The sequence below is a fragment of the Rhododendron vialii genome, chromosome 4a (assembly GCF_030253575.1).
Source record: "Rhododendron vialii isolate Sample 1 chromosome 4a, ASM3025357v1".
NCBI classification, from domain to species: domain Eukaryota; kingdom Viridiplantae; phylum Streptophyta; class Magnoliopsida; order Ericales; family Ericaceae; genus Rhododendron; species Rhododendron vialii.
Window position 1 is genome coordinate 37,314,236 of NC_080560.1, and position 24,915 is coordinate 37,339,150.

General features: G+C 37.4%; 2 protein-coding genes across 5 annotated transcripts; both read left to right on the forward strand.

Annotated features, from left to right (window-relative positions):
- The first annotated feature begins 1,038 nt into the window (after positions 1–1,038).
- LOC131324175 (uncharacterized) lies at positions 1,039–10,251 on the forward strand. 4 transcript variants are annotated; one of them, XM_058356026.1, is made up of 7 exons: positions 1,039–1,477; positions 3,857–4,358; positions 5,737–5,850; positions 6,195–7,911; positions 8,693–8,808; positions 8,978–9,090; positions 9,940–10,251. In XM_058356026.1, exons 2-7 carry the CDS (start codon positions 3,890–3,892, stop codon positions 10,045–10,047), a joined length of 2,637 nt encoding a protein of 878 aa, XP_058212009.1. In that variant the 5' UTR covers positions 1,039–1,477; positions 3,857–3,889; the 3' UTR covers positions 10,048–10,251. The 4 variants fall into 4 exon arrangements, with proteins under 4 accessions (XP_058212009.1, XP_058212007.1, XP_058212008.1 ...); XM_058356024.1 differs by having other exon boundaries at positions 1,247–1,477; positions 2,728–4,358; XM_058356025.1 differs by having other exon boundaries at positions 1,247–1,477; positions 2,785–4,358.
- A 5,015-nt stretch (positions 10,252–15,266) lies between these two features.
- LOC131324176 (calmodulin calcium-dependent NAD kinase-like) lies at positions 15,267–24,424 on the forward strand. Its single transcript, XM_058356028.1, has 9 exons — positions 15,267–15,430; positions 15,922–16,119; positions 17,040–17,263; positions 17,783–17,841; positions 21,131–21,355; positions 22,168–22,297; positions 22,581–22,894; positions 23,382–23,526; positions 23,944–24,424. The coding sequence occupies exons 1-9, from the start codon at positions 15,421–15,423 to the stop codon at positions 24,187–24,189; spliced, it is 1,551 nt and encodes a 516-aa protein (XP_058212011.1). The 5' UTR covers positions 15,267–15,420; the 3' UTR covers positions 24,190–24,424.
- The last annotated feature ends 491 nt before the right edge of the window (positions 24,425–24,915 follow it).

A 24,915-nucleotide genomic window follows, 5' to 3' on the forward strand; every position in this document is an offset into this window, starting at 1 on the left:
TTGATGGTAAAAAAAAAAAAGTAGATTACAGCGAAAAGGTTTACTTCTAGAGCAGCTGCTAATCATTCTCTATTGTACTTTAGGACTACAGTAGTAACTTGAATAGGTGGGTGTTTCGGATAAATAATTTATTTGGATTATTTTTCTCCTTATTTAATTTTTTTCGTATTTGTTAATTTTTTGTAAATTATTGCTTTTCGTGACGAAAGAAATCTAAAAAGTAAAAAAATACGACCAAAACTCAAATTGTTTTTGAATAAAGACAAAAATTAGCCAATAAGCTAAATTTTTCTGTCTTCATTCAATTTCTTTTTGAATTTCGATGTTAATTTTTTACTTTTTAGATTCCTGTCATTATAACCACACAATAATCAACAAAAAAAAATTGACGCAAAACTAACGAATACGAAAAATATTTGAATAAAAACAAAAAAAATAAGTCACTTTACTTGTTTTTTTATCATAATAAGGCTCACTTCTTTATTCTTTTCATTTCATTTAGAGAAGTGATTTTGGCACTCTCCTTTTTACTAACCACACTCCCCTGTTTGTTTTTAGTTTGTGAAATTACCAAAATATCCTTCAACTTTGTGAAAACCCATTTCATTTTTGATAACAAGAAAAAGAAAATATGAAAAAATGGAAGGGTATAAAAGTAGCTTCATACACTAAGGGCCCGTTTGGATGCGGGTAAAAAATCGGAGGTAAAAAATATGAAGGGAGGATAAGATAGTAGGAAGTATTAATTTTGATAGGTTAGCCCACATCGATTTGATGTTTATGGATAGGGGATAAAATAGCATATGGTTTGGATGGGGCATTAAATAGAGAGATAAAATTTAACTTTGTTTAGATGGTTTATAGAATTGGAAGATAAGAAGGGGTGGATGATGAGAAATATGCTTGGTAAAAAGAAGAATGTGATTAGTAAAAAGGAGAGTGTTATTTAACACCCTCAAACAAAAGAGAATGCCCAGTTTAGGTAAAAACATTAATATTTTAACACCCTCAAACAAAAGAGAATGTCCAGTTTAGGTAAAAAAATAGATCTCTCTCTCTCTCTCATGTCCAAAACCATCGCCAATTTTGGCAGCTTTCCGTTTTCAGTCCCACGACACTTTCACTAAACAAATACTAAATTTTACCAAGCGTATTGACTTGGAAAATAAAACTATATAATTCCCGTCACTTTTGGCATATCATCTCTGCGTGGCAGCTTTTCAACCACTTGTATATATATCATATGTATTGGCATACAGTACGGTGTAAAGTTCAGAGCTTCAACACGTCCGTAGTATCCGGACTCATCTGAGATCGCTCTCTCTCTCTCTCTCTCTCTCTCTCTCTCTCTCATGGTTTCCGGGTAATTGCTTCTTTTCGCTTGTACTTGGATCCTTTTCAGCAAAGGTATACTTACAGGAAAGAAGTCTGATTGGGAAAAATACAGAGCCAAGTCTTTGGATTTAATGGGGAAAAGGTATGTGGGTTCTCCTCTGACTATGCTTCTCTTTAATGGGTATGAATTTGTTTGGGTTGTTTTGTCTATTAACTTGCGAATTTCAAGTGGTTGGTTCTCGGGAAAATGCGGGAAAAGGGTAGAAAATAATCTTGAATTTGCATGATTTTGAACTTAAAAGTAGATAGCCTTGCCTAATGGCTTGGTTGAGGGTGATTCTGCTTGAATTTCTTGGAGAATTTCAATGACCACTTTGTGTTGCTTATTTTGATACATGAGGCGTAACCGCGTAATCTTTCCTTTGATAAAGAAAATTGTCTTTTATTGAAGTCGTAGTTCATCAAACTTATTAGATTGCAATCTCTAGTTTTGCTTGTAGAAACAAGTTTTTCCAAAGTATCTGTTGAGTATTTGAGAATGATTATGGAGAGAGAGAGAGAGAGAGAGAGAGAGAGAGAGAGAGAGAGAGAGAGAGAGAGAGAGAGAGAGAGAGAGAGAGAGAGAAATGCGTTTGATCGAGCAGTTACGCACATAAGCAATTAATCAGATGGCAAGTAGTTGTTGAAGAAATTACTCTTCGTGGTGCTTTCTCGTATTTAGAGCTTTTTGTGTGTGTATTTGTGTTTGTTTACGAAAAATTCGAAAGGCTAGGTTTTGATTTTTGCTTTCAAAAAACTGTTGGAGTGTATGTATTGTATTATCAATTGATTTTAGATTCTAGGGATTTCTAGAAGCTGAAAAGGGTATGAAATCTCATTTTTGGATAAGATTTTAGATTTGAAGTATTTTGGATGGTTTTACAGTCAACACTATCAGCTTGTATTATTTCACAGCTATAAGAAACAAGGTTATCTACTTCTTACAAGAATATAGAATCCATTATCTTGAGCAGATTTCTATAACCTAAATTCTGTTTCCACAGCTATGGTAAATGAATTTATCTACTTCTACTAGAATATAGAATCCATAATCGAAAGCAGATTTTAAAGATACAATCTAAAATTGTTTTCACAACTATTGCAAACACCTCTTTGTTTGTTAAATCTTTCGTCCTTAAATCATACTGCCTTCTAGTCTGTATCAACTATTTCACACATTCACGTCAAAAAAAACAAAAAACTATTTCACATATTTGGATTGTAATGTTAGTCTAATTGATCACATGGTAGGATATTACTTGTCTCCCTTAATCGAATCGTGTAGTAGCGGGTACTGTAATTTGAAATATCAATAATGCTTTTGGAAACCATTAACTTGTCCTTAATTCATAGGTGGAATGTGTTCCATTGGTGAAATGGAGCCACATGTCATGTTTCTTACCAATGCAGGAATGACAACTCACATGGTATATGAAACGTGCTCACCGTAGCATTGCTCGCCCATGGCATGCTCTGAAGTCGGGAATCAAATATCTGGAAACATAAATAGGGAGTTTATGCCCATGTTTAATACTCTTTTGGTTTCGGATTTCTAATTGTAACAAAGTTGCTGCATCTGCTGAAAAGCACCTTCGATGAATGCCATTTGATTCTTTCTAGTCTGATACAAGTAGCCTGTTTGTTTGACCATACTAGTGGAAGGAATTTGTTACCCGATCAATTATATAATCCCATCGCATTAATAATGATGGGATATTAATATCTCATATCCTAAATATCTTATATCCTGAGGTATTATATATACCTTGTTGTGTGAGGTTTCGTAACTGACGATTTGTAATTGTGAAAGAAAGCATTTTAACAAGCGTAGGATATGTGGGGCCCCTTCGATTTGTTGTACATATTGACTGTATTGATATAAAACTCTCCATAATTTGGAGACATGATTGAAAGCAAGTGTGCAATGAAATCTTTACCCTGTGAAGAGGAAGGACAACATTTGTACAATACATTAATGTGGTCTAGTTCTTCTTGGATTGCAACCGAATGCTAGGGATTGCATTAGCTAAAACACTCTGTATAAGTTTAGGACTTTTTGCCTCGTGCCAGTGGTAGTGTCTTCTTGATGTTTACGCAAATGCTTTTTTCTTACTATGCTTTCGGCAATGGACATTGTCCTAATGATTTGTTCGCATTATATCAACAAGTGTGATAAATACTCTTCTACTTCAAGGGGAAGGTTAGTTGAATAAGTTATCTACACATCTTCAACTTGGCCTTCTAATCCCTTACTTAAATCTACAAGCTTCTATGGCCTTCTAATATTGATTGTGTATGCACCAATGACGTATGGTGTCTTTAACTTTGTTTGAATAGTGATATAAGTTTGAAAATGGTTTATCCACTTGGAGTTTTATAGCCATCTACTTTCAATATCCCATCAACAAGCTCCTGAACAAATTAAGAAAACACAATTTAATTTGTTTCGGTTTTGCTTATCGTGGAACGTATGGCATTTCAGGATAGTTTATTGATTGAGCTACATTTTCAGCTGATGATGAATGTGGAAAATGACAATGTGGAACCAGTGACCGATTTACAACTTTCTCTCGCTCAATTCCATCAGTGCAATCCAACGAGATTGAGTGATTCAGGTGCAGGTGTAAATGCAGCTTCAAGGGTAGACTTGGCGTTTGTGGCATCTGACCCCTTATCCGAACTAGTGTGGTCCCCTCACTATGGTTTGAGTCTGAAATGTGCTGATAGTAGCTTCGCTGAAAGCAAACCGTCTCATTTGTGGAATGCATCAGGACTAAGCCATATGGCTCTTTCCCCACCACAAGGCTTCACATCCGGAGGGACTAGCTGTGAAAAACATCCCAGAGAGGGGGAAAATTTGGTTTCATCTCAAATGGCATTCCCCGTGGAGGGGGAATTTGGCGAGGGAGCTAGTTTTGTTAGGTCTAATAAAAGCATTTCACGTGTGAAACCCGAATTTGGAGCAAGTCATGGATACAATGAAGGTAGTGAGTCTCCTCAATCAAACTTTTCGTTGAAAGTACATCCTCAGTCCCGCAAGTTGGTCCATTACCAACAGATGTGCAATTTTCAAATACAAAATGAAGTAATTCTATCATAATTTTTTACTAACTCTCAAACCAATTTGAAGAATTAATTGAGATTGTTAATTTGGTGCAAAGAAGTTTTTAAAAAATATGCACAAATGTAGTTAATATTATTCATCCAAAAATTGCACATTCTTTTGTGGTGGACTAACTTTGTGGGACTGAGGGAGTAAGGATTAGTTCAACTTATGTTGCTTGTACTTTAGAAAGGTGTCTATAGAGTACCCTTGTCAACACTCTACGCCTACGGTCTAAGAAGCACAAATGCTTATGTCAAAAAAGTGTGTTGTGTCGAACTGACAGACTCCTAAAAGTGTGTCTGGTCACTTTTCCAGTGTCTTAACTAAAAATTAAATTCGTTATATTGGGAAATTAGCAGACTATTTGTGGAACTCCGAACATGTAACACGCCATGTGTCTCGTCATAGTAAATTAGTAATACTGTGATGCATTATTTGGGCTACAACCTTTTTTTATGTTATTTGGGATGATTCTGGTGAACTTTGCATAAGCTTTGAAACATTTATAAGATGGACACATCATGTTTATCGGAATGTTTTCAATTTTTTTGCTTCCGTTAGAATGCAACTGCTTCATGAATGTTGCCTTGATCTTATCTTATGTTAAGGTATATATGGGTTCTCAGGTTAATCAGCTTATGATGTATGATTATCGTCACATGTGTGTAAACTAGCCATATATGTCATATATGTTGTGTGTGTGTGTGTGTATTTTACACATACATGAATTGTTAACGTGTTCCAGGCGTGTCATGTAAATTTCCTATATTTTCTAAAAAATGACCTGGTGGTGCTGGTTACGTGGTATATGCATCAGACATTCAACAATGAAGCTGGTGTAGTAGAATAAGTTTTTCCATTGACTATGTTTTCAACACTCATGTAGTGCATGAAATGCTCTAGTACTCTTCATAAACGCTATTTACCTAAGAAAATAGATGAATCAAATTAAAGAAAATATGTACATTTTGCTGTTTTCCCATGTCGTTGACCTAGAATAGATGAATCCGGATGCATATCTCTAAAGGTCAATATACCCTCCAACCTCATATAGCCTCTCAACTTGATCATTTTCCAGATGAAAATCTCTTAGTTAATCCTTAGACATATACTTGAGCCTGACATTTGCACACGAGTTGGTGTAACATAGATTCTGTCTAAAGATCTTCCACTATTTGTTCATTTGTTTTATCTTCTTCGACTCCTTTTTGGTTAAGATGTGATTTGTTTGAACCTTTGAAGAATATGTACTGCAGGAATCAGTGATAATATGGAGGTACAAAAAGTGGAGAATACTAATTGGAAGGACCAATGCAGTCCGAACAATATTCAAGCAAACGTTACAGCTGAAACTAGAGAACACAATGCAGGTGCATATTTGCGTTATTTGGTTATTTGGTTTTTAGTGTATCGTGCATTGGTTTTGGACTATTTGTATGTGTTCGACTGTATACGTACTTTGTTTGTGTAGAACTCATTTTTCATGATTTAATGTAAATTAAATTTGTGAATACTATGTCAAGAGTTAGTGAATGTCTGCATCAAGCAGGAGACATGGCCCATGGGACGTGCTTGTGTGAAAATTCCAATTCGGATGTCTTTTTCACAATCAAAAAGTTTTAAGTTCATCTGCTTCTGGAATTACCGAGAACAAAAAACAGGAGTCGTTACTTTTCCTTTTGAAATGACATTTGATATGCCGGGCCTTCTGCAGGTCAGGAAAAGCAGATAACAGCTTTTGTGCCACTCAAAACAGATGAGCTCAAAGATGGCACGGCACAAACTGAACCATTGTCGTCCTCGGAGCAGAATGCAGAAGTGAGGATGACTGATCCCAGCATTAGAAACGAAGATTTCTCATTAGTAAACGCAGAACAGAATAGAAATGAAATGAAGAAAGATGGTTTTTCCGGTGAGCCACCTCCTGAAAAGCTAGAATCCGGTTCTGAAAATGATTTACAGTTTCTTATTGGTAAGCAAGTTCTTTCTGAAGCTTCTCCAACAAACAGTGGGACCCGTTTAGGTAGGAGGAAACGCAAAGAAAAGGCTTTCTCAGATGGAGATGACAAGGAAAACAGTCATGAGAGCGTCGAGAGTTGTAATAGTGCTGGCCCTACCAGATTATTTTCTATCAGGAATGAGCAAGAACAGTTGACTGTGGGGAATAAAAGAGCAAAGAAACAAGTCCAAGTTCGAGAAGGTCTTGGTTCGACGTCCTTTATTGGACAGGATAGCTCCTTCATGAACTGGATTTCAAACATGGTGAAGGGATTAAACAAAACCAATCCGGAGGCTTCCCCTCTTGCTCTTACTCTTGCTCACAGAAACAACGATCCCAAAAGCACAAATGTGGGCTTCCAAAGTATTTTCCAGTCCATATGTTGTTCAAACACAAAGGAACAACAGGAAACAAAAATGTCGAATTCTACCAATACTTTGTCTGCAAATATTGTTGCTGATCCGGAAACATGCAGGACTAGTTCTTGTTCGGATCAGAATAGAGCTTCATTCAATTTGGTCTCTAATAGTGTGAAAGAGGGCGATGAAAATGTTGATTCCAATGCTCCTGCTGAAGCAAAAGTGATTAAACCTCTGAGAAGCTTTTGGATTACTCGATTTTCTCCCAAAACTCCTCCGCCCGTGTTACATTCAAACAGTTGTGACCGGAATGTAAATGCAGCACTTGAGTGTTCTGTGGATTATGCAAGGAAGCTTATTCCTAGTACTTGCAATCTTATTGACCAGAAAAGTTCAGAGGCCAAGGAGAACTCGAGTGAAGACTTGGTTAGTTTTACAGGTAAAGAACTGCAGAAATATGCCCCTGATGCTGAAGCTTCGTTTGGCTTCAAAAGGGTCAGTGGAAATAATGCTCAAAAAACCACCTTTAAATCAAATCCGAGGCTAAGTTCGCCAAAATTAAAGAATTCAGAGGCAATGGCCTCTGTGTTCGCGAGGAGATTGGATGCACTCAAGCACATCGTACTGCCAGATGTTGAAAACAATACAATTCGCAAAGTGGAAACATGTTTCTATTGTGGAAGAAGTGGTCACATTTTGCGTGATTGCTTGGAAATAACTGAAATTGAGAGGGAAAATCTCATGAGAAACCAGTGTTTATATGATGGAGCGGAAGAGTCTCCTTGTTTTTGCATTAGGTGTTTTCAGCTTGATCATTGGGCTATTTCGTGTCCTGTGGCATCTGCGACTTCTTGCAGCCATTCTCGAGTTCCCGATGCACGTGCTAACTGCGATGTGGAAAACTATGGACCGGATATCGGTAAGCACGATGGTTCAAGTTCTGTGGATAATACGAAAAAGGAAAAGCTGAGCACTCCTTTGTGCAATTTGGTCAAGAGGAATTTTTCAGACATGCCAAAAGGAGTATTCAATGCTATAAGGAATCTGCGTTTGTCTCGTACGGATGTTCTTAAGTGAGTAAATCATAACCACCTGTAATATTCTGTCTATTTTCATCGTTCTGAATTTATTGTTATTCAGGACACCACACCCTAGTGCTATTGCATGTTTCTTTGAAGTTGTAGCCAATGCCTTTGATTACTCTCTTTTCTTTTGTCATGGTTTGTCAAGACTCAATAGAAAGGAATGCCACTAAAACTCATGTCCGAATGCATAACAATTTGCGTGTTCTGCAAATCCCATTTTCATAGATTAAACCTGTATGTTTTCTTTTGTACTTGGTAGTGAATTCTAAACCTGAGACTCAAAGTAATACATGAAATATTGGTAATTTGCCACCTTACAAGAACGGACACTTCTAAGAACGTGGCGTGTTGTGTCTGACACCGACATGACACAACGCTCGCTGGACAATCCTTTGTCACATTGATCCCTTGTCATTTAGACACGCAAATTTTGCATGTGCAGTAGATGGTGTGTGATTTTATGATGCATGTATTGAAGAATTTTCTTTATATTTTTATTTAATTAATTTTAATGAATTATGTGAATGATGTATTGGTGCCTATACGAAATATGTTGTTCTTTAATCCCTCAATAGAATTGATATCCGACATTTGAAAATTGATTGGGTTTATTATGCCCTCAGTGTGTTGGGTGTCATGCAGTTTCAAGAATTTTGCGTCATGTGGACGCTTTGTGTCCATGCTACTTACTACTTAGGTCGTGAGTTTTCACTATTATGTTTCTTAGCATTTATATCAAACCGATCCCTTGTTGTTTGACATTCCTCAGATGGATGAATTCACATACTTCATCGTTACACCTCGATGGTTTTTTCCTACGCTTGCGGCTCGGGAAGTGGGAAGAAGACATAGGAGGAACAGGCTACCATGTGGCTTGCATAACTGGTATGTCTATAGTTTCTTCAAACATGTGCTATTGTTTGTGAATTACCGATGAGGGATCAGATTTCCTATTTCCATTGGATGAGGGATCAGTTTTGTTGCAGTTAATTGCAAATGTTCAGTTTAGCCGTATTGTCCATTTATCTCTTTTTTCTCCTTCTGGAATTAACAGGGGAACCAAGAGAAAAATCACCACAAGGTTCCAAAAAACCAATCTCAGTAAACATCGGGGGAATAAGATGCTTGGTTGAAACTCAATATATCTCCAATCAAGATTTCCTTGAGGTCAGTTTCTTGTGATTGGGTTGTCCTGTACATTTTGAACTCCTGATATCTGCTCAAGGTTTTCAAGCAGTTAGCTGTTAACATGGTATTAGACCATGAAGCACCTAGAGTTTAATGACCTTCTGATGGTGACATATGCGCGGCCTGGTTAAACCTGCATGACACATCTTGTAATAGATTTTGCATGTAGTTGGGCCGTTTTTACAGCTTTCAACCTCCATTGCATGTTTCCAGTGTTGTTGCTTTGCTCAGTGGCTGTCCTTTGCGTTATATTCTAATTCACTTGACGGTGTCATTGTGGTGTAGACCTTTCATCTCTCCGCAAATCATACAATACATGTAGAAATATATGTGCATTCATATATATGCGTGGGCGGTTAGCAGAGGTGAAGCCACTAGATGATTAGGAAGTCAGGTGCTCGTTCGCAAATTCTAAAAAAGATCTTCTTTTCAAGTTTATCCCTCCAGAATTTCTTACGTGGCCCTTATATCTGATATAAGACCCTTCTTTGTTTCACTTTTTCTTTTAAGTCCTTACAATTTACCCATTTCGAGTTTTACATTGTCGGAGATCCCAAATTTTATATCCTATCACCATTATTGTCATTTGGAGGCTTGCACCACTCTTTGTGGTGCAGTGGTGGTCTGTATTACACCTATTGTCTGTTGTAAACCTACTTGGTGTCTTTTCCTCCGAGGTATCGTCTATATTTGGCGCAATAAGAGAGTGTCGTTTTTAGGTTGAGTCATGTTTCAAGCTATTTTTCCGTCCCTACAAAACGAATTTTTTGGCCCCTCTGTTGTTGATGATATTTTATTTCTACATTCGTGTGCCTATGCATTATGCAGGATGAGCTTATAGCATGGTGGTGTGCAACTCAGAAAAGTGGGGGTAAGGTCCCTTCTGAAGACCATCTGAGATCAAAACTCCAAGAGAGGAAAATGCTAGGGTTTTAGGAAGCTTGATGCATTTCTGTTTTTGTTACTAGATCTCAAGCTTCATCATTCACTAAAGCAGCAATAGGTTTGAGTTCTAGGTTTTGTGTAAAATCCAAATTCGAGAAGCTTGCTGGGAATTTGAGCTCAGTTCTACTCTGTAAATGAACATTGGTTTGTAATTTGTCTAGCTTGTGTAATTATGTAATCTGTTGGTGGGCTATAGTTCAGGAATCCTTTTTCCTGCTCGGTTGAGTGAGATGTGAGTGATACTATTCACAATTATTTGTCATGTGTGTTGCCTGTGTTGCCATTCAAACCCGGGAGCGAATTGCTTTATTGCGGGGGCAAGTTAGAAGACACGATTCGTATTTACGCGTTAGACGAAGTGCTTCACTTTCAGATCGATTCTTCGCTGCAGTTTTTGTTCTGTACTGGAGTACTAGCTTTCTGTTTGCTCACTGGGTTGCTCGTTCAACGATTTTGTGCGAGGAAGAGGTGCTGCTGATACATGACCTTGGCCATGAGGTACAAGAGGTGGTGGTGCTGATACTTTTCGACTTAGTACTACTACAATCGTGCTACGGCCACCGCATGTGGCCACCGCAAAATACAAAAATCTTACGAATTCAGAAAACATACATACCGATATCTGTTAGAGCTGATTTTTTATTGAGTCCTTATCTATAACAACCCCGAATATGGCTAGAACAAAAGCTGATTTTAAAAAGTACTTCTTTCTTCTAATCTAGCCCAACACAATAATTGCTTTTGCTTTTTTGTAGCAAAAAATGATGAATGAGCGGAGAGAAAAAGAAAACTTGACAATGTGGACATTTCCAAGTTGGTGGAGTATATAACACTAGCTGTACTTTAGAGTAATAACTATTCAACGCTTCCAAGGTATCTATTTACGTAGCGACAATGTTACGGTAGAGACATTATCATTCATTTTTGTTGGATGATTGAGCGACGAGGAGGCGGCGAATTTTGATCTGCGGGTAGGTATTCATTGGTTACGGGATATCTCCACGTGGTGCTTTACGCTTGTACTCCACTACACATTTGATGTGGGACCCGTATGCCCTATACTCTTGATCTTACCCCTTTGACCTCGTATCAACATGTGGTGGAGAAGGGGTATGGCGCACCACATAATGATGCCCGTATTACACTGAATAGGTTTTCTAGTTTACATAAAGGAGGTCCAAATTGATATACTCTCAGTCCATTTCTTTGAGCTTAAGGATTGGCCCCATCACATGCATGGCTCTAGTGGGATTACTTTATATTTTTAAGTGTGAAAACAGATTAATCAATTGCAAGTGGATCCTTATTAGTTATTAAACACTCCATAAACCAATCAATTAGGTCGCCATAAGCAAAACCTAATTAGGTCAAAGTAAAGACATGTGAGCTTTGCATTCGATGGAATCCAAACTTGACCCAGGAGTATTTTCTACCTTTTTTTAGTACGAGATCAATATTGCACATTTTTCTTATTTCTCCAATTGAGATGAATCAGAAATTAAAATACTTTGTTCAAACATGTAGTATTTTTTAAAAGTTCATGAACAATAAAAACAAGTTGAATACCAAAAAAAAATAAACTAAGAAAAGAGAGTACAAACTCATCTCATCAGATGCAGAGCTTGTTGTTGATAAAAAAACAAAAAAAAACATGTAAACCTTGTTAATCAATTGTACTATTGAACGCCAAACACAAGGAATTATTGCAAGAAATTGTCTGGCAGAAAAACCATTTTATAATGGAAAACGCACAAAAACAGAAGAAAACTTAAATAAAAATTTGAGCTGCCGCACCCTTAATCATAGAATCCTTGAGAAGGATCTTCGCTCTCGCTCTTAATCATCACACTCATGAATTCTAGTTTTTTGGAAGGTTTTGAAAGACGGTTTTACGCTCACGCTCACGCTCCTACACCTACACTCACTCACGCATTTGTTAACAACGTTATGTAACTTAGGTCCAAACTGTCCAATGTGCTACCTCTTTTTGTTTTTCCATTTTAATACTAGCTAAAGACACATGATAAGCATGTCACCTACTGCATAAACCAATACTAATAGATAATGGTATGCAGCATTTGTGGGCACGATCATATGTTGTTTTTTTTTCTTTCTAATAATGTATACATTAACGGGGTGTTTGTGGGGGCACGATCATATGTTGTATTTTTTTTCTTTTCTAATAGTGTATACATTAGCGGGGTGTTAGTAGGTTAGTTCACAAGGGGTTTCAGAGGCTATCCATAGCTAGCCCAGAATTCCAAACGCCCACGACGAAACTCGAACCCTGATTCATATGAGAAGGACCAGAAGATAACAACTGGCCTAAAGTTCATTGCCTCATATGTCGTACTTGGACATGACTCCATTACCTTAAACTAAAGGGAAAGTGGGAAACTAACAATTTCTAGCCATTACCTTATACTAAAGGGAAAGTGGGAAACAAACAATTTCTAGCCTACTCTCAAGTACTCGTGAATCATGAGCTTTATTTTCAATTGTAAGGAATGTAGCATTAGACTAATAGACCCCTCCCCCTTGTTAGGATGCTGAATTGAATTAGCTTTAAAATGTTCAAATTCATTCGTTAAGTTTTTAGCGAACTCCATCTCAAGCTCAATGAAAAATTTGACATCGAGCTTGTTTAAGTTTGAGTTGAACTCGAGCTTATTCACAATCCTTATTGAGTCAAAAGTATTTGTATGCTCTCATACACGTATAAAGATGCAAATAAAGATTTTATTAATGTACAAAATAAAAAAGCAGCTTTATACATGTACAAATTTACTTGTATTTAAGGTTATATATGAAATTATTATGAGATATATGTATACTCTAGATTTGCAAGCCTCTGTCAGGTTCAGCTTATTTGTTAGACGATCCTAAAATTGAGGCTCGCATTCAGTTCATTTAATAGACGAGTGAAACTCCAACGAACTTTTACCAAATCGAACCTCGAAAAATTAACAAACGGCTCGGCTCATTCACAAACATGATTCGTGCTACTCCCTAGAGATCGAGAAAGGAAGTCCTCATTTACAGGACTCTTCCGTCCGACCAGCCTAGGCAATTTCGTATAGTCGTAATATTATGCATTACATCTATTTACGAAACCCCCGGTGTTTTTGTGGCTATTAATCGTTGGAATGGTTCGAATTCCCAATGGTATTTTTTGGTTTAAATTTTCTAGGCGTCTCTTTGGAATGCTATCTCGGACCTTGTTTTTTTTTTTTTTTCTAAGCAAAAAGAATTTATTAATTTTTATAAAGAATTATAAAAATTAAAGGGATTAAGGGCACACCGGCAAAAAACCACCCGAGACCTAAAAGATGGCAAGACGCCACCCAAGACCTATCTTAGACCTTGTTACTCACACATCTTGTCATTGTCAACATTCCTCTTGAAATTTGGCATTTGAGGTCTATTTAAGTGTGTGTATGTGTGACTGATACGGCTTAAGAAGAGTAAGAGAGGACGAAAATAAGCGGTTGAACTATGGTACTTGTAAAAACTATTCAAATAGTGGAAGAACGGGATACTCTCTGTGGAATAAGTAAATCTTGTGTGTTTCTCTATCTTATTTTTCATCGTACTTTCATTAATTGTAATTGTAATTGTAATTTGTATTTGAATCTCCATCGGACGCTTTTGCCTGTAATGCCAACAGTTGTGAGGGTGAGGGTATCCAACCACGGAACTACTGATCAAGTGATCATAAATTTTTTTTCGAGAAAGAGCAAGAACTTCAATAGATAAATAGCCAGTTTACGAGAAAGCAGATATGAAATACGGCACGAGTAAACTAAAAAGAGCTAGAACTGATTAAACGAAACAACACTAAGAGCCCGTTCTGCAAACGAAAAAAAGTCCTTATTTTTTAAGAAGGTAATTTCAAGCTCGAAAAATTATGATTTTATTGAAATCTAAAAATATGCAATATGGATCTTGTTTAAAAGATCTCGATAAAATCTTTTATACGATACAAAAAAAAATTGAAAAATTATTTTTCATTTATATTATTTTTTAGTTTAAAAATGTAAAACAAACTGCTTATTTTTTAAAAAGGTTTCTGGAACGAACCTAACTCTATTGAAAACATGCAATATCCTCTTGTAACTGGATGCTGAATAAAGACCGATAGAGCCCTCCTTATCGAGCGGGGGTATGATCTTAAATCTTTAATTGGGCTGAACCTTCGAAATCCTACAAAAAGAAATTAATCTCGGAAATCTCCTTCTTTGGGTGATCAAAATTTCTTGTAAGGTATGTGGGCCGGGATTGCTGGCAAGAAGAGGGGTCATAATTACAATGATAGAACTAGTACATTCTCGTGGTGGGGTAGCAGCTCAAGAGTGTCCCACCAATATCAATATAATTTCACAAGATAATATTACAGATTCACAATCAGATGATGCACATGTGATCGTTACGTATGCGAGGACCAATAGACTTGCCAACGAGTTTCATTTTACTAATAATTTGAATCGTTTATCTTAGAAGTTCTAATTTGTATAGTTTTGAAAAAAATAAATTGTATTACTTTAAAATTGATAGGCTTTTCAATAGATGACATTTGGCTGAACAATCCACGCTTATAGAAAAATAATAAGATATGATGATTTAAAAATTTAGATTGACTTGGATCCATAAAAATAAGATAACGAGCTAGGTACCAGTCGTCCTCACGTGAGAAGATTAAATGAGAAAATCCTGATGGTAGATGTGTCACTCTGTAATGAACATTAAAAGATACATTACAAAACGCCTTAACTCGACCGCACATACCTGGTTGAGTGAGTGAAGAGGAAACTGCCCTATGATTTACTACCAAATATGTAAAATTGTTTTTGGACGGCCTAGTTAATTTTGGACATAAACGCACATTATTATAAATCCACATAATCAAAAAATAAGTATAAATACTAATGAAAGTATGAGAAGCAACAAAACTACTAAAATTTACGGTCAAAGATAAGTAAAACTCTTACACATGTAGCTGATGACTCCGACTTGTGGAGTTGGGAGCTGTTATCCTTTATTTAGCAATGCTTAATTTCATTGTCCGTCTCGATAATTAATGATTTGAACCACTCGACACATTCAAGGCCCAACTTGTTGCTCAGACCACTTTTTTTTTTTTTATCAACTGGGACCACTCAAATAATTCTGTCAACTACTTTATTTTTTTAATATTTTCCTGAAGAGGATTTGTCAACTACTACAGAACTCCCAACTACAAAATAAATGAAGCTTTTGGGGTATTTCCATTTGTTCCTCCCAAATCCTCAAACCCCAACAAGATTCTCCCAAATTCTCCAGCTGGTTCAGTGACTCTCCTCTTCTTTTTAATTAGCAAAACAAGTTATGCAGAAAGGTAAATCTCTCTCCCTCCCCCTCTAGATCTCTCCCTCCTCTCCACCAGGTCTTATGTACCCAAATTGATTTTGTATCTCTGTTTCAATGCAATATCAGCAGCAAGATCACACAAAAATACTCGATCCGAGTCTTTTGTGCGATCGTGCAACGTAAATTGCACGGAAAAGAGGTACGTAAGCCTTTTGGGTAACATGTTTTGGAATACTCCCTCCTAATGGAGAAATTTTTCAGTACCGGGTGCGCACGGGCCACGTGGTGCCGAGCACACATCTCGGCCGTCCAAATGTATTTTGGATGGCCCAGAACTGTTTGGGCTTAAGGGGGTGTTTTGATAAATTTACACTAAAAATTTATTCAAACAGATCTGGACTAAACTGTCCAAAACATATTTGCACGGCCGAGATGGTGCTCGGCACGACGTGGCCGTGCCCATCTGGAATTGAAAAACTTCTCCTCCTAATGACTTTGATTTCTCTACTGAATCTACAGATGGCCATGGCAAGGCTATTGTCCTCGCACACGTCCTTGCCGCTGCCTCCGTTGGACTCATCTCGGCCGCCATCCATTACCGGCGACGAAAGCCCAAAAATGATCTCCTATCAAAAGATCAAGTTATAGTGCCACAACTACGGAGGAATGAGTCATCTGGCCGCGTTGGAAGGCTTGAGAGATTCTCCGTCTATGTTGGTACGTTGTTTCTCGATCCTTTGCTTTTAAATCTTCTCTCTCCTCCTTTCGGAGAATCGAAATTTCGCCGGAAAATGTGCTGAATTTGAGATTTATCGAGAAGTCAGTCATCTGACAATTAGCAAGGTTTATGGTGCTACCAGTTCCCATAGGGTGGAACCGAGCCAAACAGAGCTTTCAGGTGTTCGAGCTCGGCTCGTTTAAGATTAAAGTGAGCTCGAGCTTGAATATTCGGACCCGGCTTGTTTATATACAGACTGAAACTGAGTCAAGCGGAACCGAGCTCTCGAGTCTCAAACTGCTAGCGAACAGCTTAACTGATTTGTAGCCTATGAATGCCCCCCCTCTAGTTTTCCTGGGAGAATGAAACTTAAGGACAAGATCCATCCCATTCAGTTGACCCAGCAAGAACAAGTTAACCCCCTAACTATCCAAATCCTGATTACTTTTCTTTACACGCGCCTAGCATTTTTGTCATATTTTTCTTTTTTAATTTTTCGTAATCAGATATCAAAGCCGTTTAGGCGTAGCTTTCTGGGATCCAAAAATAACGACCAAACAAACTCACACCACTAGCTAATTTTGTTTCTCTTGCAGTACTGAGAGTCGAACCTACATGCTCAAGAGTAGTTCTTGCTGACACGCCATCACATTCTCACTTGACCAACCTTAAGGGCCTTTTTGTCATATTATTCTACCACGACTACATTTTTTTTTGTGGTAACCCAGGAAAATTACTTTAAACTTACAAATTTTGTAGACAAGATCCATTCGGGGTGCGGTCCAATAGCATCAGATTCAAAATTACTCTATACAATTCGAGATTTCGAGCATTTATCTGGATCTGCAGCATTTCTGTCGCATTTTACTTAAAACTTTTATGGATTTTTCATCACTTTTTTTTATATATATATATATAGCAAGGCAGCTAGGATTTGAAGATGCAAGTGAATGTCCCCATCTGTGCAAGTTGGCCAACCAGTACTTGAAGAAGTCCAAAGAGTGTGAAACTAGCCTCTATGAATATTTTGCTGAGGAACCAAATGCTGAGGTGCTTTATGTGAAATTGGTGGAGGAGTTTGACAGATGCATCCTTTCCTATTTTGCATTCCATTGGAGCCAAGCTTCTCTCATGATCAGCCAGGTACTAATTCAAAACTTTTTTTGGAAACAAAAAAAACACTTTCCTGTCGAATTGTATTTACGAGAATAATTTTTAATTTTTTTTTTACCGTTCGAAGAATCTTATTGAGATCTATCAAATAAGATTCATATTGCACAAAAAATTATTTCGATAAGTACATTATTTTTAAACTTGAAAATTACACGTTATTTCGTAAGGAAATAATTTTACGGAAGGGAGAGAGTATAAAATGAAACAATCATTCTACCACCACACCCACACTCATAATAGCGGGTAGAGCCGCATATACTATACACCCAATGTATGAGATCCATCCCTATTCCAAATTTTAATTATTTTAGTAGCCATATGAAGTCAGTGTATATTGAATAATATAAAATAAAAAAAAAGTAAGGTGCGGCCGAGGCCCGGCCGGACGGCCCCAGGTAGGTCCGTCCCTGGTCGTAATTTTTTTTTTTTTTTGGATCCGCGGTCGTCATTTGTTGATTTACATTATTTTTGTTATTGGGCCAATTGCAGATCTTGAGTGTTGATTCTGAAAAGAAAAAGCTGAAGGACTTGGTGATGACTGCCACAAGGTTATTTATTATTTTGCCACTTGGCTTTGTTGTTATCCACGAATGCATGGTTTTATATATATATATATACACACACATTGTAGAGGGCCGAAATATTCGAAGGGTCACAAGGTCCAGAAAGGGGGAGTGAGGATTCACGCGCTGTTTGATCTGTCATCTAAGCTAACTCAGTTCACCTGTAAATAAGTTTGGGCTTCGGCCAAACTTGCCAATAGTTATCCGAAGGATAGACGGAACCACGAGTACTTCATCGAACGATTATAAGCTGTATCCGAACATACGACACATGAGTTCGCTCGGGGTCTCATCAAGCGCACAGATACGAACTTCCGTTTGTTCGGCTAGGGTTTTCTTCGGTCGGGATATCCTACGCTCGGATAATTCGTATGGCGGAAGTGGGTCCCGCCGAGCTTAGACGATTGTGGAACTTTCCATAAATATCTACTGATAAATAAGCTGTCTTCTCTGACATTCGAAGTGACATCTCTGAACGATGTGACCTTTCTGACATCAACCCATGTGGCTCTGAAAGACTAGGGAAGTGGTGTTCATTAAATGACCCTGCTAGAAGGCGCCAACCGAGCAGAACGTGACACGTGGAAAGTATGACCAACTTGCTCAGCACTTCATCTCTTTGCCTATAAATAGAAGAGCAACACCACTAAGAAAAGGACCCTCTCTGAACTAAAAAAGCAACAGCATTTTTCTCTCTTCTAAGATATTCTCTCATTAAACTTCTTCTTCTCTTTTCCACCTACTGACTAGTTCGTCGGAGCTTCTTTCCGGAGGAACAACCCCCTCCGGTTCTGCAGGTACATCAAGATCGACGCCATCTCACGTGCGAACAGCTACGCAAGAAGGATCACGAAGAAATCACGCCCCCACACACATAGACAGTCAGTCTCCCGTAAGGACTATCTCATTTTAATAAAATACGGACTTTCCTTTTCCGATCGAATTTTGATGATCCGAGCTGCGCAATGTGTTCAGAATGTGATTTTAAGAGTACCCACAAGAAATCGGCAAAAAAAGAGAGACTGGAAAGGGCTTCATTCAAGCAGTTTTTGTTTATTTTTTATTGAACGATTCAAATAAAAACTACTCAAATCAAGTCCTTATCGGTCTTTTTTTTAGCTGATTTCTCGCGAGTACTCTTAAAATCACGTTTTGATCATATTGAACGGCTCGGATCATCGAAATTCGATTGAAAAATGAGAGAAATAACAATGTCCACATTTTAATTAAAATGAGGACCCTCTCACGAGAGACGGACTGATATACACATACATATATATATATATATATATATATATATATATAGAGAGAGAGAGAGAGAGAGAGAGAGAGAGAGAGAGAGAGAGAGAGAGAGAGAGAGAGAGATCTCATTAGAAATGAGTCACGGATGACCTATCATTGGAAAATTCTTGATTCAAGTGTTTTTTTCTCCAACTAAGATAAGATATGACATCCTGCATTAAGATCAACTCGTCGGGATGCTTTACCTTTATGTGTAAGCGTGTGAAACGACTATGGAATGAGTTATAGAATTAGGTCTCGTTCCACTAAGGGAAATATGTACTTATTATTTGAATTAAAGTTGATGTATTACGAGAGAATGACCTGTCTCCTAAAGTGCAAAAAAAACTTAAAAAATAACAATCTTAGCGAAACGGGGCTTAAGCTCCGTTCCAGAAACCTTCTTAAAAAATAAGTAGCTTATTTCATATTTTCAAATTCAAAAATAATATAAATGAAAAATAAATTTTCAATTTTTTTGCATCGTATAAAAGATCTCGATGAGATCTTTCAAACAAGATCCATATTGCATATTTTTAGATTTCAATAATTCATAATTTTTGAGCTTAAAATTACTCCCTCCGTCCCTTTTTAAGTGTCCTGCTTCGTAATTCTAACTTATTAAAAAAACATCATCATTATACCTTTCACATCAACTTTTTTCTCCAATTTCCCTACTTACCCATCATCATTACACTTTTACTCACTTACTTTTTAAAATGGAATCTACTTTTAGGGATGAAATAGACAATTCACCAACTTTTACCCATTAACTTTACAAAATGGACACTTATTAAGGGACAGCCCAAAATGGAATACCAGATTATAAATAAGGGACGGAGGGAGTACCTTCTTAAAAAGTAAGGGCTTTTTTTCGTTTCCAAAACGGAGCCTTAGTCCCTACAACTCATTCCATAGCCATTTCACCCGCTTATTCGATATACGTGCAAGTTGGACCGGGACCTGTGCATTACAAAAAAGAAGAAGATCTGATACCCTTTTCAAGAAAATTAAAGACAAAATTAAGAATTGATACATATGCAGGGGAGGTGCCTTGATATATTATAATCACGACAGCCCCAATACTAATACTTTACAAAGGCAGATAAGTGGAGTACCTTAGATGCACATTCATTTATGTGAAGAACATACATTTTTTGTGCTTTGTGTTAAATAAACAATAATTACTAAAATTAACATTCCTTTGTTTTTTCTTTTTTTGGTCACAAATAAGTCCCCTATTTATCTATTCGCACCTATAAAATGTGGTCCACAGCGTTTTGTCTTATTATTGTGTTAGGGACATTAGAAAAATACGATACATATGGGCTTTAAACAAATTTTAACGTAGCATCATGTTTTGTGTAAATTAAGCAATAATTACTGCGAGTGTTGCATCCCATATTTTTCCGTCTCAAACTATGGTATATGGCCTTTTTTGTTTTACTCTATGTTGGGGACATCTAGATAATGTGGATTTTTATCTTACTGACAAAAATTGTCTAATTTAAGCATGTACTATTAAGCGCTATAGATAAGGAAACCATCATTTTTGTGGGGCCGTTACGACATAATTATATTTTCTTTGTTCTCTTTATTGATAGCTACGGGTAATAAAAAGCCTTTATTACGTTAGACCAAGAGTTTTTTTTTTTTTTTTGAAGGGATTTTTTTTCTTCATTTTGTTTTACGGAAAAAAATAACAACATTTGTGCATGCAATGTTATGAAAAAGGATAGATTTTGGGCTCACAATATTAGCGGATGCAACGTTATATCTCTTAAGCCCCTTAATGTAAATCGCATACTTAATTTCTCAACTGTACTCAATATATTGAGGAAAAAACATTTTAATTTTAGAGATCACAATGAATTATCTTCAAAATTATCAGCAAATTAATGATTATTCACCCATCAAGTATCAATGAATTTTTTTTTCCCCTTCTCATTTTGGACCTTGATCGATTGATGTTTGCTCTTCTGAATTTATTTAGGAAACGAAGGTTTGAGAAGGTGACCAAGGACCTGAAGGTGACACAGGTGTTCTCTACACTGGTGGAGGAGATGAAAGCGATCGGGGGCGTCGGATCGAACGGTGATGCCAAATGTACGGACGTGATGGTGCCGGTGGCCCACAGTGAGAGGAGCCCAGTGTTGCTCTTGATGGGTGGCGGAATGGGAGCCGGCAAGAGCACTGTCCTCAAGGACATTCTCAAAGGGTACAAAACTCCAAACCTTTTAATTTAGATACATGGTGAGAGACTTCATTTATAGTTTTAATGCCCACTTTCTTCAAAATGTGAAAAAACTAAAGTCATTGACTCATAAAGATTCCGTTCGTTTTGGGGTTTTGGATTTTGAATTCTAATTATTATTCTATTTCTCTTTAATTATTACTCTCATTTTTCTCTCAATCTCTTTTCAATCATTACCCATATTTTCAATCATTATCCTATTTCTCTCTACACTCGTTACTTACAAATTTAAATCCAAATCCAAAATCCCAAAACGAACGGAGCCATCTACACCTAAATTTTTTCTTGAGTTCTTAATATCTTTATGAATATGATTCTATGAAGGTTATATAGATGGAATTTCCATAAAATGTGGCTTTTGTGATATTTCAACTGTCACAAACATAATTCGAGTGGTAATTTGCCAAATATTACCACCACAATAATTTGGATAGCCTTTTCCGGTCCAAAGGCGGATACAAATCTTTTACGGAAAAAATGGGTACAAACTCATGTATTCAAAGTTGTCTGGTGCATGTGGGTTCCACAGGTTTTGCACATTCTGCGCGCATCGACACTTTGAAATTCTTGAATCTTTGTTTATACGGAAAAAATGGGTACAAACCTATGTATTCAAAGTTGTCTGATGCACGTGGGTTCCGCAGGTTTTGCACATTCTACGTGCATCGACACTTTCGAAATTCTTGAATCTTTGTTTACACAATTTGTGTAAGGTAATATACAATGTATTCTCATTGACTAACAAGAGGTGAATTGGAAATTTTTATTGGGGCAAGGTCATTCTGGTCAGGGGCAGCGGCGAATGCAGTTGTGGTAGAGGCAGATGCCTTCAAGGAAACGGACGTTATTTACAAAGCCCTTAACTCTATAGGTCACCACGAGGACATGCTTCCAACTGCCGAACTTGTACTCTCTCTCTCTCTCTCTCTCTCTCTCTCTCTCTCTCTCTCTCTCTCTCTCTCTCTCTCTCTCTCTCCAAATAACCCTTTGTAAGAAACACAGGTTATCAAAGAAAAATAAAACAGAGATTTGCAAATAGAACTATATGCAGAACGATGTGGCATTTCGTGATTTCACACTAACAATGTGATCACATTATTGGTTTAGTTTTTCTAGGCAACAATTGGTGAAAGTTTTTCCACACAATCAATTCTAAGCAGTAAGCTAACTCGCATGACACAAAAAACAGGTGCATCAGTGCTCCACAGACGCGGCATCATCCCTACTCGTAACAGCACTCAACGAAGGGCGAGACGTGATCATGGACGGGACCCTGTCGTGGGAGCCCTTCGTGCAGCAAACGGTAGCCATGGCCAGAAACGTCCACAAACACCGTTATCGAATGGGCGTCGGCTACAAGGTTAACGACGATGGCACCGTTACCGAGAATTACTGGGAGCAGGTAGAAGAGGAAGAAGAAGAAGAGGCTAGGAGGAGTCCATATAGGATAGAACTGGTTGGAGTTGTTTGTGATGCTTATATGGCTGTTGTTAGAGGCATAAGGTATGTCATCCAATATATATAACTTCTACGTTGGGTTTATATTTTGGTTTGGAAAATAATTCTCCTCTAAGAGATTAGGCAGGCCGAGGGTGAAGCACTGAGCACACTTGCCATTAACGAATAAAAATTAGGACGACGACAGCTTAGGAACACTAGATTTAGGACAACAGCAACTAGGAACACTAGATTTCGTACAAATAAAAACCCTCAGCAGGCCGAGGGTGAGGCACTGAGCACACCTTGTTGCTGTTGTCCTAATTTTTATTTGTACGAAATCTAGTTACAAATAAAAATATCTCCAAAAATTGAACAGGTTACTTGAATGATGAAAATTTGACAATCCTAAGGATATCGATAGGTTATCGATTTTAAAACGACAAGCGCGCAACTCTGCTACATCATTCTGCAGAAAAATATATGGTATTATGATTTTGTTGTTTACTCCATGTTGCAATACTTGGAATCCCTAATTTTTGTTTCCAAACAGGAGAGCCATATCTACAGGAAGGGCAGTGAGGGTGAAGCCACAATTGAAGTCCCACAAGAGATTTGCAAGTGCGTTTCCAAGATACTGCCATCTTGTGGACAATGCAAAGCTTTACTGCACCAATGCCGTGGGCAGCCCACCAACGGTAAGCCCGTCGTAAAAAGACAAAAATAAGTCAAAACATATGTTCTCTCTTTTTCTTTTGCGGGAAAATTATGAACTTCATCGCTAACCACGGTACTACAAAATTAGCCACCACCAATAAGGGCAGCTGTGGCAAGGTTATGAGCAAGTTGAGCAACCTTGACATGATGAACTCCATCCGACAGTTTGGACTTATTTTTATATTTAACGAACACTTTTCAACTTTTTCAAAATTTTTTTTTTTTAAAACTTTTCGATGATTCTTGTCCCGACCAATTGGAAAGTAAAAAAATTAACTCAAAACTATACAAACAGTAGAAAAGATAGAAGAGAGAAAAAATCGAATTGATCGACTCAAATGAAGCCAAAAATTAACTGTGGCATTAACTAAGTGGATTTTGATTTGGTGTGAATGCAGTTGATAGCATGGAAAGATGGAGAGAACAAGCTGCTGGTGGAACCAGATGAAATAAAATGCTTGACTACGGTTAGCAACTTGAACGACGATGCAGAGTGTATCTACGAGCTTTACACGGATCAACCGGACCTGGTTTACCGACCCGGTTCAGTGTGGAAAGACATTGTCTTGTTACCCTCAAGAGCAAGCCTTCAACTGGAGCTAAAGACCGCTATCCAGAAAATGGAAAATAATTCGGCGAAATAATAGTATCATTTATACAAGATTTTCAAAGAGATCAACTGTTGCCAAGTACTGTGTCCTTTCTTCATGCTTGGTGTTGGAACTGGTTTGGGTTTGGAATTTATGCTTTTTGGAATCCAAATTACTAGATAAGTGTAAAATCAACAAAGATTGTCCCCTTATATGACAACACAAGGGTTTGCTCAAGTGATAAAAAAGGGGCCACAAGAGCAAAGAATTTTCAAGTATCTTCTCAAAATCTCGACGCCACCTGTTGTCAACTCCTTTTTCGAAGTGTTAATATAACTATCTAATAATATTGGATTTCATCGATCAAAAAAAGAAAAAAATCAAGAGGACGAAAAGTACAATTTTCTCCTTTTGGCGCAGACAGCTTTCCTTTGACTGAGACAGAGAGAGAAAAATTATCGAGGTATGCGTGAACTTTTTTCAGGAGGGAAATTCTATAACATGTCTGAAACCCAATCGTGCAAATTTCGGTTGGCGAGTAATCTGGCTAGGAAGAATGGAGTTCTTCAACTAGAGATGGAAGACAACAACAATCATGTCATCAACCTATTGTATGGGAGCTGGTCCCCTTGGAAATTTGCCGGTGTCGTGTTAGATGTCGGAAGTCTTTCGATGAGGATTCTCTCATGTCAGTTTCTCATGCGATGCGTTAGTATAGTCAATCTTGGAAATAGATTAGAACTTTATGCAAGTTGCTGAAAAAAAAAAGCGCAAGTAGAA